The sequence below is a fragment of the Scatophagus argus genome, chromosome 2 (genome assembly GCF_020382885.2).
Source record: "Scatophagus argus isolate fScaArg1 chromosome 2, fScaArg1.pri, whole genome shotgun sequence".
Taxonomy (NCBI): domain Eukaryota; kingdom Metazoa; phylum Chordata; class Actinopteri; family Scatophagidae; genus Scatophagus; species Scatophagus argus.
Window position 1 is genome coordinate 24,173,631 of NC_058494.1, and position 17,740 is coordinate 24,191,370.

General features: G+C 42.5%; 1 protein-coding gene across 1 annotated transcript in view; it reads left to right on the top strand.

Moving 5' to 3' along the window:
- The window catches only part of LOC124050150 (vasorin-like), a 33,135-nt gene extending 15,648 nt beyond the window's left edge, over positions 1–17,487 (top strand). The window contains exon 2 of the mRNA XM_046372363.1: positions 12,580–17,487. Coding sequence (XP_046228319.1) covers positions 12,601–14,736 — 2,136 coding nt within the window. The 5' untranslated portion in view covers positions 12,580–12,600 and the 3' untranslated portion in view covers positions 14,737–17,487. The remainder of the gene's footprint in view (positions 1–12,579) is intronic.
- The last annotated feature ends 253 nt before the right edge of the window (positions 17,488–17,740 follow it).

The following is a 17,740-nucleotide window of genomic DNA, read 5'->3' on the forward strand; positions in this document are numbered from 1 at the left end:
CTCACTATCTCACTCTCTTTTATTTGCTGTATTTTAAACATATTTCCTACACTGTATATGCAAAAGTATTGGGACACCTGGCCATTACTCCACCATTGCATCCTAAACACACAGACAGCTTTGCAGCTATAACAACTTCCAGTCTTCTGTGAAGGCTTTCCACAACATGTTGGAGTGTTTTTGCGGGAATTTGTGCCCATTCATGCATTTGTGAGGTCACACACTGATGTTGGACCAAAAGGCCTGGCTCACAATCTCCGTTCCAGTTCATCCCAAAGGTGTTGGATGGGGTTGAGGTCAGGACTCTGTGTGGGCCAGTCAAGTTCTTCCACACCAAACTCATCCAACCATGTCTTTATGGAGCTTTGCTTTGTGCACTGGGGCACAGTCATGCTGGAATAGAAAAGGGCCTTCAACAAACTGTTTCCACAAAGTTGGAAGCATAGCATTGTCCAAAATGTCTTGGTGTGCTGAAGCATTAAGATTTCCCTTCACTGGAAGTCAGGGGCCGAGCCCAATCGGTGAAGAAGAGCCCCAGATATTTTTGTCTCTATAGTTTATCTTAAGTTTCAGCTAGAAAGGAAATGAAAGGTGTAAAAGATATCATTCAGAACCAGAACTCAGTTTCATGTTTTATGTTTGTTCAATTACAGATAAGCTGAAATGACGCAGTATCTGTCTCAGCTTGTTCAAACTAGATGGTAGGTGTCTACCACCCCCACCTGTACCCCCACAGTCCAGCCCAAGCTGTATCCTCCCAGAGGCCACAATTTGGTAACTGACAGCTGGGCTTAACAAGCATGAAGGGGCCCCTGTTGGGTGAGAGTCCCGCAGGTGATCGTCAGTCAGTAATCAGGCCTGGAGGTGGGAAGAGTGATGGAGGGAGGAAGGCAGGAGATTAAGGAATAAAAAACAGTGACAAGTGAAGTGTGTTTGACTTAAAAGCTGCATTGTGCAACAGTCCAACATTGATGGCAGGATGCATCAAGAAGCAAAAGTACAAGAGAGTTTATGGCATGGAAAACAAGACCAGCTATAACCTCTGTGAACCTCATGCTGAAAAACATTTGCCGCCTCTGCGGCTTCTGCCAGCCTCTCAGCTTCAGGCCACATGGCATTTCCAGATGTAAACGGTCCATTAAGATGAGCGACATGATGGCAGGGTAGGAACTGACAGGTGGGTGGAAGGTGGAGGAAGGAGAAACAATAATACACTGCTCCATGGTGCAAAATGGGTCTCCATCAACTTCAGCTTTGAGAATCTTGTATCTTTAACTTTTATTTCAGTTATATAAATATGAGCATAACTTCATGGGTGGAGCTGTCCTCACAGACCTTGTGTACTGACTACTGTAAGACTACTACCTTTAAGATGTACTCAGAAAATACGTTAAAATAACTGGGGGACATGAAACTTTCTTGGAAGGATTAAGCAAATTTGCTCTAGCAGTAAGACGGGAATGAAAAGAAAAGAATTGACATGTTTGACATTGCTTCCGTTGCCAGCTGGCCGCTGGCACACCTGTGTGAAGGTGATAACAGGTGACATTTTTATTTCCAGCAGTTGACAGACAGGACCGACTTCAGAGTCAGCGAAGTGTGAAGACTAACATGCACAAATACTGTAGCTTCTACTGCAGAAAGACAAATTGCGCTTCTGGCGCCTCATCGCTGGCGTTCACGCTTTTTAGTGGAAAAACCGGTGTCACAAACGGTGCCCAACTGTGCCAGCTTGTTTGCGCACAATTACTGGTAGCAAACTGACTGTTTTTATGTACATCAGCATTCATTTATTAAATATTTACTACATTTTAGTAGAAAGATACCAAATACAAAACTTGTGTGAGAACATTTTAGATCTTCTATCCTCTTAAGTGAGGTTTGTGACCAGAATTTCTCTGACTCAAGACCCACCCTTGTTTTGTTAAATATGAACAAGGAAATCTGAATAAAATTCTCCCAGTGGAATTTTTTAGTCGTCCTGTAGAGGAATGTTTTGATGACTGAGTCATTGTATGGTTTGTATCTTGTGTTTCACCTCTGCAAACATGAGTATACACATGTGTGCTGCGAGCGTTCGGATGGCAGGATACATCGTCTGTTTGCAGCAGTAATTAGCAGTAAAAGGAAGTAATATGCCAATGAAAACAGCAGAAGAAAACCACTAAACTATGCTGACAAGGGAGGTTTAAAAAATGTTTCATGAGGTATGGGTGCAACACGTTTGTTGGGCCTTAAAGCTACATATAATGAGTTTTGGTGAAACAAAACTGTCTTTCAGTCATAGACACTTAAATCAATGAACTGACAAATTGCATGAGCAGATGGCTGTGTGGTGGAAAAAGCTGTGCAACAGGGAGAGCAAATCCCCACCTAATCATACGTAACCATTCAAGTAGTCTGTTAAAGTTGTTAAATCAGACTTGGCACTTAAGAAGCAGCAAGTTAAACTCGAAACATGAAGAAATGAGCCGAGTGAAAGTTAAAATACTGCTGATTACTGGGGATGAACCCCCTGATGGTGAAGTACGAATGAGGCAGCTGGTGCCAGCCAGCTAATGCAAAGCTACATATGGTACCTTGAACACATCAGACGGGTCCTTTGGGGAAACATGGCCTTGGTGCTTGGTACTTGATGACATATTGCTTGTCTGAAGTATAAAAGTCCCCACCGCCCACACAAATGCTGATGCAGTTGCACATAGTTGCACTACTGCAGTACCAGCTGGTGTAAATACACCGATCGGCCACAACATTAACACCACTGACAGGTGAAGGGAATAGCATTACACATCTGGAATCCTTGGATGTTCTCTGACCCCCCCCCCCCCAGCTGGATAATGTACCCCGTCACATTTTGAAAACAGCTCAGGAGTGTTTGAAGGACCACAACAATGACTCCTCAGATCCCAACCCGATCCAGAATCTGTGGGATGCACTGGAATAAGTCAGATCCACCCTCCCACCAGGTGGGGCCTCCCACCCTCAATGCACAGGACCCAAAGGATGCCAGTGACCACAAAATCCTCACAGAGGTCCTGTGTCCCGTCCCCTGACATGTCAGAGCGGTTTTTGCAGCACAAGGGGGACCTACAAAATATTAAGCAGGAGGTTTTAATGTTGTGGCTGATTGGAGTATATCCATGGTCAATACAGCTTTCTAACAGTTGGCATTTTGACTGACACAGATGTAATTAATATCTTCAATGATGCTCTGACACATTTAGGTTTGACAGTCAGTCAGTCAGTCAGTCAGTCAGTCGGCATGATGCCAGCGCTCTGAAATACCAAAATGAAATGCAGCAGTTATTAGTGAACTTAGCTACACCTTTGTGTCTTTGTTGTGTGCTGTGGGAGAAAGGTGGGTCGATGAAGAAACAGAGGTAGAAGCAAAGACAGACTCATCTGTTATCAGGTGCTTGTCGCTGCAGTTCTCTCTGGAACGACTCCAGCAGGAAAACAACATCAGTTGAAAGAATCTCTTGGCTGTTGCCCACAAACTCCTCAAGCTAAACACAGATACTGTCTTACACAGGCAGGATGTGATACTCTGCTGGGTGAGGGGGTCATTCCATTCACAGCAGTGTTACCCAAACCAGCAGAGGAGAATTGAGGTCTGACAAGCAGCAACAGCACACCTTAATGTCACTTTGCATTTTCATCATAGCAGCAACAGCATAGCTGGCATCTCTGCCATATCAGAGTCAGACACCATAACATCCAGGCGTCGCTAAGGCAGCCACATGAGCCACAACCGTCAAGTTGGCTGTTGACAGTTTGTTGTTAAATGATGATGGATTATTAGCCTGTAATGCACTCTGTTTGGTGCGAGTGAAGTCATTTTATGTTTATCTTCCAGGTGCAGTAAAAACGATTGAGAAAGATAGTTGAAAGTTGATAGCTGATAGTCTCAGTCCAGCGTTCTCAACCTAAAGCGACAACCTGAGACTCAAACTCAAAGTCAACTGTTTTTCTCCAGATACAATCACATGCACTAACATGCACGTGCAGCCACCCCGGCTATCAGAACGAGGTGGTTGATAAACTTGTGAGGGTTTTATTTTACTATACGCTGTGTCTCAGCTCGGAGGTCAAGCTGTTCTTTAAGCAAGCATCCACATGGCAGACACCAGATCCCTAACCCTGACCCTGACCTATGAGCTATGACCTCTGACTTCCACGCCGAGGCTAAAGAAATTTTGTACAGTATGTGAAGCGACCTCTGGCTTTGACAAAGAGGTTGTCTGTTCAGCATACGGCCGGTTGTCCCTGTTGATGCAGCTAAAGAGGAAGACGGGACGACCAGAGAAACTTACTGGAAAAAGTTCAGAAAAGGCAGAGAAGAGCCTGAAGAGGGAGGAGTTGGGCCTTCGCACGCTGTGTTATTAATTTGTTCCAGAGTTGACTGTCCATGCCCCCTTTGTGTGTGTGTGTGTGTGTGTGTGTGTGTGTGTAAGTACACACTTGGGTGCATGTATTCTGTGAAAACGAATGATTAAGGAAGATGCTAAGGCACAGAGAAGAAGAGATCGAGCTTCAGATCAGCCAGAGTGAGATGTTAAAGGCAGTAATGGAGATTGTGTCTGCAACTGAGCTTTTATGCTAATACTTTATTCGTGTTTGTCGTTTCTATCGCACGGTCCGTTGTGTTTAGTGTGACATATTTATGATCTGCTTCACTGCAGGCATGCAGTCGGTTCGCTGTTTTCAATTAGACCTTTGTTCTATTATTTACTCTACTTCTCACTGACTAAATCCAAACCAAAGTGTTTAGCGAGGACATCATTAAAAAGCGTTAAAAAGAATATAGTCCACTTTCATTCATTTTGATGATAACTTTGGTCCTCCTCTTACTTTTCATCTAGTGGCGCCATCAAGTCAGAATGAGTCCTTATTCTGTGAAACATCTCAACACCTGTTTAATGGATCAGCTTTCATTAATACATTCACGGTTCCCAGACGGACTGAAAGAATGACTGTGATGGTGTGGTCATGTGGTTTTGATTTAAATATCTCAACAACTATAGGATGCATTTTTATACAATTTGGCGCATATATTGATGATCCCCAGAAGATGAAGTGTAAAGCCTTCTAACATTTTATCTGGTGTCATCATAAGGTTGACATTTCTTTTTGTCCAGTACTCTTGTTTATCTTGATCAAATATCTCTAATCTAATGACATTCCAGCTTTGTGTTTAGTGGTAATTAGCTCTAGCATTTAGCACTACTATTCCAGCATTTACCGTAAAGATGGAAAATATTTTACCTGCTAAACATCAATATTTTAGAAGAACTGTTTTCAACTCTACTTTGGTTAAGTTCAGTTCAGTTCATAATCGGTAGCTTTCGCTTGACCTAAACTGTATTTTCCTAAAATTTGGTTGCCGTTGCTTATAAACTGGTCCCACTGTGTTTGTATTGTGGTGTGTACTTTTATTATTGTTAGTGAGGACGGAGGCTTTAGGGAGACTGTACAATGGAGAGATTTGCTGGACTGCACAGGGGTTAAAGGTCAAGAGCTATCAAAGCAGCAGTGTTCACACTTACATAATTTGTTTCAGTGTCTTGAGTTATTTGTTCCACAGTATTTTTTTACAGTCCTATAGCTTGGTTTCACACTTGTAAGACTTAACAGAATGACAGAAACTTTTGATTTGATCACCACAAAATGAAAATAAAACGTAAAAGCGGCTGGTTTTCCTGGGAAGCTTTTCAGGCATGAAGTAACAGGATATTCCACTTTGGGGAGTTTCGCGGGTGTGGGAGTTGAGGTAAGGGTTTGTACCACTAATTCATGTCCCCTTTTTTCCTCCATGAAAATGAAGTAATCTCCCTGTAGACCAACTTCCTAACATAATTTATGATTCCCCCACCCCTTCTTTGTACCTTCATTCTCGACTCCACTGTCCCTCCTCCACCTCTCACACAATCCCTCCAAATCCTTCCTCACCCCTTTTGCTTAGAGGTAATCCTGGAAGTCTTCATTGGCTGACTAAAGGTCATAGCCACAGCGATTTCACTCAACACGGGACATTCTTTGCATTTATTTTTCCATTGATAGTTTAAATTTCTGTGAGTGCTAGTCGTCATTGTCAATTTTTTTTATTCTTATAAAACTGGAAAAGAAGAAGAAAAGGCATCAAAGACACACCAGAAGGTGTAAGATCTAAGCTTATCTATCTAAGAGAAGATTAATGATGATTTTCCTAAACATCATCTATTATTCATGGACAAAAATCATGCATTATTTTACATCCGCATCCTGGTGGACACTTTTGACCTAAGTGGCATCCATTGTACCTTTCCAACTGATCTAGCCGCTCTCTTTTTTTGTTCTTTCATTGTAGCCGCTGTGGTTGTTTTTGTCACCAGCATTTCCAGTTTTGTTCTGTGACTTCTTTAATCTACATAATGCTCCCCACAAGCACAGAGCATAAATAAATTAAGAAAACCCAGACTTCTCGCCTGGCAACCACAGGAGTTACGTTGCTTTCCTTTGATGTGTCTCTAGTTTCCCTTGAAGGGAAGGAAGAGCAAAAACAATACAATGAAATGACAACAGACAACTTTGCACTAATTTAATATGTGTGCTAATGAGCAGGATGCAACAGATAAGGAGCATGTGGTGGCAATTGAACAAGAACTCTCAATATTACATAATGATTCTGAAAAGCCAAATCTGCCACCCCAGCATCCAGTTGGATCAGCACTCCAGTCCGTCCTCCAGTTGGACTTTTGGACTGTTTTTCAAAAGGGCATGACCAAACCTACAGAAATAATATTCAATTTGTAATTAAACGGACTAATCCTTTAATTCTTCAGTTTGCCAAGCAGCAGCAGTTGTAGCAGGTCTCCCTCCACCTCAGTTTGAGAGTATATTCAACACAGTCTTATCTGGCTTCTATCAAACACTTAAAGTTTAGAGCAGTCGGACTTTGTTTACAGCAGATTTTGGATGAATGGAGGCAGTCATCAGCTACCAGCTACTAAGACACCAAGTCTCTCTTTCTCTGTCTTGTGTCCTTTTCCCTCCCAGTTTCCTTCTCACACTCACTGTCTGTTAGTCCCCTTGTCTCTCTTCCCTCCCTCTACCTTTCTGTTATCATGTGGGAGGACAAAACTTTATGTGGGCCTTTCATTCTGTCTCACAGTGAGGGATGGCTGCAGTGTATTGTGGGTAACAGAATCCAGCTGTGTTGTAGACACTGTGTGTGTGTGTGTCTGCTGGTGTGAACATGTGCAGGAATGTGTGTGTGTGCGTGTGTGTGCGCTCGTGGCTGTGCCTCTCTGCAGGTCTTGGGTGCGTGTTGACCTGTTTCATGTCATTTTGACAGCAGTGTTTCTCTTTTATCGTGCAGCCTTATCTGCACTCATTAAAAAGGCTGAGAATACTGTGTCATATATAATTATGAATTCATAAAGCAACAAACAGAACTGGTTTTGCAGCTCGGTGTTATGTGCACGCAGGAACAAAATTCTTCCCCCGTGTTTTGACTGCTGTACATGGCAGATTCTTGGCTCCGTGATGCGGGTACCCGGTCAGTATCAAACAACAGAAGAGGGCCAATATGTTAAAAAGAGAGAGAGAAGTACTTAAAATAGGCAGGCCCAGATTGAGCTGTAATTCATTCTTCACTTCCTCTCCTCATGCATCCTCGTTTCCCTCCCACTCATCCTGTCACTCCTTTGAACAGCCGAGTCAGTTTCAAAATAGAGGAGGTGTATTTGAAGCGGCTGGGATTGAAGTTAATGATATAACTGTTTTCCTGCAATATGTTTTCCTACAAATTCTTTTCTTCCCTGCCAGTTTGTTGTTTGATGATTGTCTAAAGAGCTTTAGACATCCATTTTTTTCTTTGCTTTTACTTGGCTGAACTGAATGGCTGTCAAAACAAGCACAGCATGTAATTCCAAGAATTTGCTGCATACACTTCTACTTCTACTCATGATAATTAACATAAATTATGATAATTATTAGGGTCTTAGTCACGATCAGCAAATATAAACTGAAATTAAGCAATTAAAATCAACTGCTCTGACAGGGTTAGAGCAGTTGATTTTTAGCCTGACATTTACAGGCTAAAAATTTAGCAGTAAGAGATCACACCAAATCAGTCCAAGCACAGCTTATTAACAGAACCGAAAACAACCACATATTGCACCATGCAACACCCTAAGCAAAAGACTTTCAAAAAACAAGAAATGTTTTCATGGAATGTTTCAAATCAAGGCATCAAGAGGTCATGCATTAATCCCATCATGAAGTAAGTAGAAACAAACTGTACAGCTCATGAAAGGCCTTCAACAGCAATTTAAAGTGTATAGAAATGTGAAAATAAAACAATTCTACAGTCGGGCTACACTGACATTACACACAGCTGGAAGAGGAGCTCACAGCTCAAATGAAGATGCTATCAGTTAAATTCGGATGAAGTTGATTTATGTGGTGCCCAATCACAATAAAATTATCTCATGACACTTTCCAAATAGAACAGGTCAAGACCAAACTCTTTAATCTAGTCTTTAGTATAGAAGGACCCAACATTCCCCCATGAGTAAGCACTTGGCGACAGTGGAAAGGAAAAACTACCTTCTAAAAGGCAGAAACCTTGGAGCAGATCCTCAGTTCTATGTTGGGTGGCGATCTGGCCATTTGGGTTCACCTCTGGCAAGCCAAAACTGAAATTCACTAAACTGAAAGGATACCTTTTGACCTTGGAAGGAAAAGTGTCTCCCCAGGGGGAGGTCAGAGGTCAGGTTCAGCTATACAGCAGCAGCCCTGAAGCGTGAAGGGATTCAGTTTCTTAAACAAGGAGGCTTCAGCAGGGCGGATGCTAGTCGTCATGGAGGTTTGAATCCATATTCTCTGTGGCTGAAGGTGTTCCTACCTCTCCACCCAGCTGCGCATACTGTAGCTCTCAATCAGTAGTGTGTTTTACTGAGTTTGCCTTGTGAAGAGGCTGGAACTGACACAAGCGGTCAGGAGGGTTTACCTGCAGTTCAGGTCCTAACACGGACCTTTCAGAGCAGCAAAGCCACAAGACCACATCCACGGTGTTGTTGTTGTTAGAAATGCAGACATGTCTTGCGAGTAAATACATCCTGAACTGTATAAAAAGGAAACCCGTGATGTTGTCTTTAATTTTGATGTGCAAGCTGTAAGCAAAGCCTTCCCTGACTCTGAAACACAGTCATTCTTTCACTCATATTCCAATCATTCCTTTCCTCCTCCATCATCAAATTATTCACTTCACAGCAGAGAGCCAGCAGCACTGACGCGCAGCTCTTATTATAACCCTGTCACTGTTCTATAAACATTAAGTGACAGCACACAGAGAAAAATCAGGATTCCCGAGCAGAGTGCGTCTTTAAACTTAGATGTGCACCTTAAACAAAACCAGTGTTATGCCTTGTCATAGCAGTAATACTTAGTCATCAGTGGAGCATGTTGCTTCATTGTGTGCATCAAGCTGTACTTTGTCTTTTTCTTGTGACAGAGTGGTTTGGTGACTTTAGCAGTGTGATATCAGACATTTTTTAAAATGTTATGTTGTTATGTTATCTCCTCATACCGAATTAAAGTAACATTGTCACACTGGAACACGTGAAGACAGTAACGTCTGGGGGTTCGAGGGACGGATTTGTTTTACTTGTTGTTTCTTCACATGCATGTTTAAGCTTTAAGTTTTATGTTTTGGTTACAATTCCTGTGACATATTTCAAGAGTTGGAGGCATAATTCTGCTTTTTGGATCAGCATTAAACTACCAGTGAAAGAAAATGTCCAAAAGATTAAAAAGATTTCAGTGTCCAAATGTTGGCCCAGACACAGAAAGACAGTGTATCAGCACGCATCAGTGGAAAGCAAACGTTAACTGGAAACTGATGAATAAAACTTCAGAACCTGTCAGAGATCAGACATCACTGTGTGGTTTACAACAAGACAGGACAAATTAAGAGAGATTTATTCTACACACTCAAAACCCATCGTGTCCCTGCTCATTGTTTTGCCTTGTTGCCAGCCACTTGTTTGTGTCAGTATGTTGTAATTACTTTCTGTGAAACAAAGAGAAGCATTAAAAACATGCTGAGAGCAGACCAACCAATTAAAGCTTGACACTTCATCTTATTGTTTAGTCTGACATGTGACTGGGTTAGAAGTTTGATCTTTGTCAAATCTGCCACTGAAGTCTGACCACAAGATTGTCAGCTTTGGCAGCTTTTAGGCCTCATTAGCTCTTATTGAAGTCTCAGTTTTTGACTCTTCACACACCAGACTCTTTTGCTTAATCCTTGTGTTTGCCACCAAAATATCATTGCTCTTCCTGCCAACAGTCACTTCTTTATTCACTCTGTTTCCCTCCTTGGTCGGCTGATACATCAATATCTGAATGTTTCTCAGTCCTAAATATCAGTATTGGTCAGGCTCTACTTTTCTTTTCTCCTTTTTCCTCCTTTCCCCTCACATCACTTTGTGTTTAATAAAGACAGATTTTGAGGGAATATTACAAATTCCTGCCAAGCTGACAGACTCTGCCCTCATATGTTATGAGGAGAGGGGGGATAAATGGAGGAGACAGAGGGGAGAAAGGGAGCGGAGGCATGGGGCCGAAGGTGCCCTGACTTTAATAAAACATCTTGGGTTTCTCCTCAACTTCCACCTCAAGAGTCTTGGAAAGGGCAGGAGTGCGGGAGTTTACCCAGTTTAACCCAAACCAGATCAGAGGAGACAGGGATGGTGATATGAGAGGGAACGCAAAGAAGCGATGCAGACATATGTACTGCATTTTATGACAAGTGGTCAGGAAAATATTGGCGACATACAAATGGCCAAAGATGCTGCCTGAATGCAGTTTGGTCATTTAAAAAAAATTCCAATTTTTCCCGAATAGTTCAGCGTAAATTAGAAACGTGTGTATAAGTTCTTCCTGATGGTACACTTTTTATATTTTTATCCCTCCAAAGATTACTGAGTTTCATTTATTTTGATCTTTTTCCCCTTGTGTTAAACTCTCTTTGATTGTTGCCAGGGTCACTCTCAAGTTTCAGTCTTTGTGACTCTTGGACTAGTTAACCCTACAATAGGCTATCCAGAGTAAGCCTGATGAAGTCAAGAGTTGGAAAAAATAAAGTCTTTTTGGGCTCCAGCCGGTCTGGAGTTGATGGTCTCATTCTCCAGACTTGATCCCAAGATACTACTGAATCACTCGTCCTGACCACTCAACAGTATTTGCACTCATTTTTATATATGTTGAACCTATGGGCACAAACACACGGACAGTTGATCTTCAGCGTGAGGAAATAGTCAATACAAGGAAAACAAATATTCTATAGAAATCAGGTTAAAAGTGTGCTTGACTGTGTGTGGACAATGAAGTGAATCACAACATTTATTACACCAAGGAGGCTGTACTCCCCAAGGCACTAAATCTGACTATTTAATGGACTCCTCATTTTTTTGTTTGACATCTGCACAGGCAGAAATTAAAAGAGGAGAGGAAGGTGGAGCAGAATGGGGAGAGGCAGGCAGTGTCTGGACGGTTGATCCATTTATTCCTTTGTTGAGATGTTTGGATAGTTTATTTGACCAAACCTTGTGCTTTAATCGTGACTCTTCAGCCTTATGGTGGCAGTTCATATCAATGTGATGTTATTGTTTCCGTGCTGACCAGGGCCATATTAAAGGGGGAAATGTTGAGTATTGTTGTGTTTAGCACTCAACTTCTCTCACACATACATTCATTGTCTGATCTAAATTAGATCTGAATTTTAAGTTGATCGTTTGTTTACCACTGCATGTCACCCGACTCCATTTTCCCTCTGTAACACACATGCATTCACTCATACACACACATGCATGCTCCCAAATAGTCCCTCTTGTGCCCCCCAGTTTTCTGCGTTCCTGTATGTGGCCCCCATGTTTTTGGTAACATGATTCGGCAAATATTTCAAAAGTAGTGGCTAAGTGTGCGTATGTGTGTGTGTCAACAGGCTCACAGCATATTTGCGTTGGGTATGTTTGTATGTAGTAGCCGTGTGGTGCTGCTGTCCAGCTGCATTACTGCAGACTGGGTTTCACGGGCTAAGGACTGTGTCATAAACACAGGGAAGAGGCTGAATGGGTTTCTCACTTACACCAGGAAGGGTCACCCTGGGTGGGCTGTGCTAACCAGTCGCCTCGGCATGTGGGTCCCGATCCCTGTGGTGTCTGCTCATCAAGGATATGAAACAGCAAATTCACTATTAATGAAGTGGGCAGTGTTAGGGTTTGTTTAAATGCATGTGTGGAAGCTAAGTTTTTTTCTTGATTGGGCCAATATGCACTTGTAGGAATTGTACTGGACTATTCTGTATGTCTGTTGAATGTGTGTGTATGGATGTGTTTGTAGACGGATAAAGAAAAATACTTCTGGCATTACATGAACAAATAGATGTGGGATTTAAAGTGTTTTTCAGTACTGATGTCTATTAAAAATCATTGAAGTCTATTTTAGGTTTCATTTTGTTTCCTATTGTGAAAACAGCTTAGGAAGTGAACAGTGATCAACACCATTTTCTCTTTCTCTTATATCTTTCAGAGTTTTAGGCCTGGCGTCACCATGCTGCCTTATCTCCTGCTCCTCTTCCTCTCCTTTGGTCTGGTGTTATCCTCTGACTGCCCAGCAGACTGCGCCTGCCAAGTCCAGAACTCCATATTCTGCATTAATCGACACTCCAGCACTGTGCCCCGTGTCCCCACCACCACCCGGAATCTCTACATCTTCCAGAATGGCATTGACACATTGTCCCAAGATGACTTCAAAGGCCTCGAGGAGTTGGAGTTGCTAGATCTGAGCCAGAACGAGCTGGCAGAGATTCCAGACGGTGTGTTTGAGATGCTGTCAATGTTGAAGAACTTAGACCTGTCCTCTAATCACATTACCCACATTACGAAAGACAGTTTTTCTGGGTTGGTTCAGCTGGAGAGGTTGTATCTCCATTCAAATCGCATTCAAAGCATCCATTCAGAAGCTTTTGAAGATTTACAGATGCTACTGGAACTCAAACTTCAAGGGAATCAACTCACCTCTCTGCCATCCCTAAATTTCCCCAGTCTTCTGCTTCTAGACCTTAGCTACAACAACATCCCAACCCTGGGACCCTCAGACCTCCAGGCTCCCCACCTGGAGGCCCTTAAGATGGCCTCTCTTGGACTTACCTCTGTGGATGAGGATCTCATAGCTTCCATGGGAAACCTTCATGAGCTCGACATCTCCACAAACCAGTTAACTGAGGTGCCCCAGGCCCTTAAACAGGACTCCCTCAAGGGGCTGATCAAGCTCAGTCTGGCTACCAACCCATTGGGGGAGCTCAAGGTGGAGGACTTTAAAAAACTGACTGGACTTCAAGAACTGGATATTAGTGGACTTAATCTCCAGGGTTTTCCTCAGAGTTTCTTCCTGACTTTCCCTAAATTGATACACCTGACAGCAGCTGAGAACCCATTTAACTGCTTGTGTCCATTGGCCTGGTTCCCCATCTGGCTGAAAGAGAAACAAGTGAATCTTGGGAGGCCTGAGGAAACCAGATGTCACTTCCCTCTAGTTAATGCTGGGAAGAAACTTTCAGCACTGGAGCACAAAGATTTTGGATGTCCACCTACCACAACAGTGCTGACTGGCTCACCCACTGGAAGTACTCCTGTTCCCCAGATGCCCACCACATCTCCAACAACCACCCATACCAATGCCATACCTCCTCCTCCCCCTCCTCCTCCTCCACCCAGTGAGGAAACCATCTCCTCAAAAACCGCCTACCCCCTTCCACCAGAACCTCCAGTCTCCCCTAGTTCCACTAGTGGGCCATTAGAACCACATTTTTGCCCACCAAACATCTGCCTCAATGGAGGCACTTGTAATTTTGACCCACTGGGTCAACTCAGCTGTCTGTGTCCTTCAAGAACTTCTGGTCTCTATTGTGAAAATGTGGATGAACTTCCTGAGCCACCAAAGACTTCAGCAACACAAGTTTCCATAATTACCCCTGAGATGCCCACTGAACTTGATGCTATTAGCTCTCGGCAAGTGACCTCCACATCCATCCTTCTTGACTTGCACCGCTTCATTGAGACACGGCCACACATCCGTGGCATCAGGTTGACCTACCGTAACCTCTCAGGGCCTGACCGACGCCCCATTATCCTGAGTGTACCGGCATCCTACCCTGAGTACACTTTGCGTGGTTTGAGACCAAACTGTACCTATTCAGTTTGTGCCAGTCCCCTGGGTGAGAGAGTTAACTCCAGGGCCAACAGCTCTGCAGAGACAGGATCGTGTACAGAGGCTCGCACCGAAGGTGTTTCAATGACATCCTCAGAGTCCAGGGTGGAGACACAGAGCCCACTGACATACACTCTCATCCCTGCCATGGCTGCCCTGGCTCTGGTGCTGGGGTTGGCGGTAGTGGCCGGGACAATCATCTGTTTGCGGAAGCGGAGGCAGGCAAAGGCAGGAATGGAACTGGAGCTAGGCCCAGCTGATCCTGATCCCATGGAAGTAGAGGGGATAAAAGCCTGCTTGGAGAATGGGGGAAATGGTACACTGTCCCATAAACAGCCTGAGATTGACTGCTGTCACACTCCTCAGCCACCTCCAGCCTTGCAGCAAAACGGGGCCTTGGACTATGAAGTACCATTGATGCAAGGACACTGCCCATCAAATAACAATCTGGCATCTCTAAAGCCATCATATTTTTAAGCTGCAATAAGCTACAAAAACTTTTCTTTTTTTTTTGCAGAAAATGGGCTTGCCCATTGAGACTTGTAAGGTCCTGCCATTGTTCACTTAGTGTTTAAAAATCTCATTTTCATCCCAAATTCAGATATTCACAATTTGAACTGGCACTTACGATCCTTTGCTGTCCAAATGATAACTCTACAGACTGGACCAAATGTTCTAGAGATACTGAATGATGAATTTAAGATTGCAGCACATTAGAAATGTGCTAAACCACTGTGGGAAATTGTTGAAGACGTGGCTCAAAGTCATCTAGGAGAGTTTGACGATGGTGAAACCTAACCAAGTGATTAAACTAAGTGCAATGGACTAGAAGGTTCTTAGTCGCAGACTGAAAACGGAAGTGCCTTTTTGCATTAACATATGTAACCAATGGCTCGTTTTTTGTTTATAGAAAAGAAACTATGTGAATGAGCTGTAATCCTATTGCTGGATTTGGGAGATACAGTATGGAGAACAGTGCCCCAACATTTGGGCTACAGAACTGGAGGAAGTGACCTTGGCTAAACAGTGTAAACAGTGACACAGATGTGGGAAGACATGATCATACATCCCATATAAATTGGTTTTCAACCAAACTACTCATTGGGGATAATAAAAAAGAACTTGCACTGAAAAGAAAAATTTCTTTTCCTTTACCTTGTCCCAGTCATGAACTGCCACAAGACTGATGGTTGCAAAAGGAAATGCAATAACACAAAACTTTGATTTTTTTTTTTTTACAAAGCTAGTAACAGTTTGATGACCATAAAAGCTGCAGAAACTATGATCTAATCTGAAACAAAACTTCGAGTTTTTTCACAAGTGGATTTGGATTCTTCAGTGTCAAGAGATTTATTTTAATTCTCTCCGCTCATCCCAAAGCTTTTGGCTTTGTGTGATACATTTGCTGTGAAAGATAAATGGACTGAAAAAACAGCCGTTTAGAATGGACTTTGCTTGTATTGTTTTTGCTGTGACGGGAAGGCTGTTTCATTTAGCTTATATCATGATATTCTGTGTTTGTCATGTGTTTTTTTGTATTTTTATAATGCTTTTTGTTGTTGATGTCCATTCAGTATTGCTATTTCTGTGAGTTGAAACATTGGATTGTTTTCCCTTGTAAAAGCCTGCTTGTATTTTAAGTTTCATGTAGCCACAACTTTCCAGAGCTTTTTACATTGAGTGCCGAAGTAAATACCAGCTTACATTCTTGAGATCAGCACTAAAAACAGCCAACAATAATCAGACATCTACTAAAAGGTTTAGCTTACAATAGTACATCAGTTACCTTTATATTGTGTTACATATGTCCGATGAACTCACCAAGTGAATGTAACTGTTGAGTGTCAGACACTTAATTCTCTGTGCCAGGTCTGCCAGTGCTATACCGGGATAAGCCACAGACTGTTTCTGACTGCCAAAGTTAACACTAACTGTGTTCAAAGGCTCCTACAAAGCAGCACACACGTGCCGAGGAAACAAAGTTCAAAGAGCTTGAAGGCAATTTGGCGAAAGTGTCACAGACTTTTAGGCCCTAGTTTCCCCGTGGTGCTGCGGACCATATCATTTCTCAGATATGGTCTAGACACTGTCCCCCTGTGGCTTTTTTGCTCTCTGATATCCTCTTGGTGGCTCTCTGTGCCTCCGGTCTAACCACCCAGTGTGTTTGGTCAACAGGCATTATTGGTTTCTGTGTTTGGAGACTGTTTTGCGTGTTTATGGCCAACCAGACCGTGAAATGTACAGGCGAAATGCACCGTTCCGTTGTATTTTTTCTTTTTTTTCTCCCCGTCTTGTCAAAAGCATTTAGAGTTCCTTTCCCCTTTTTTGAAATGTTTTTTTTTTCAGTCATGAGAATGAATCTTAAATTGCCATGTATAAATAGGTTTACAAAGACGTGCCTTAACAACATTGGTGCAGAGCCTCACTGACATCTTACAGTGTCATATTACATGCTCATGAACAAAAAAGCCCCTATTTTGCCTCACAAGACACAAGCATTATATTACATTACAAACTGAAAATGAAGAAATAAAAAATGTAATGTAATGACTTTAGACAGATTTCAGGTCTTGGTTATCTAACAGCCTGGAAGACAGTGTGTTGTCAATTATTTTGTTCAGGTGTGTGTGTGTGGGTGTGTTTTTTCCCTCTCCCACTTCATCAGCAGGCTTGTCTTCTTTAAAATTGAGTCCATGCCCTACACAGCCACTGTCCAAAATCAGCTTACCATTCTTTTGGCTTCACTGCTTTCTTCACCCTGTCACTATTCCAGTATAAACACATAGACAGATGCTCATATATCTGATTTCCCTCAATGTATCAGCTGGAAGGCCTTCTGTGTTGCTTTGGACAGTGAGAGGACGGAGGAGGAAATGTTTGAAATATTTTCAACATGCTTGTTATAGATCCATCCCTGTTTATTTAGGGAAACCTGTCTTTTCTCCTTATTTTTTTTTTAATGTTTGTCGATTACGTCAGTTATGTCTCCGTGTACATGTTTGCCAGAAAAGCAATGCTGAGAAAGAGAACAGTATTAAAAAAGAGTTCATGGTAAATTTCTTGTGATTTTGTGTTTTATGTAGTCCCTTTTTCATGGTTTTATGCTGGTGCAGTGGGGGCTTTAGAAGTGATCCTCTTCCTTGTGGATTTGAGGAATTTTGGCCCTGCTGATCACCTCTGGATGTACAGGGGACAAATCTAAGCACAAAAAAAAAAAAAAAGAGAAAAGATTTCCAGTATCAACAGAAGCTGATTACACACAGCATGTATCTCTCAATACCTCATTAGACTCACTGAGCACACTAACCTCAACCACAGCATGATCACGACGTTATGACGTTATGCTGGTTTGTGGATGGTCATTTTCTGTATTTTACGCTAATAGCCAACAACAGACTCCAGTGGAAAATGTTACAAAACAACACATAGTTTCCAAGTAAATTACATTATGTGGCTCTGCTGCTTTTAGCTATTGGCTGCC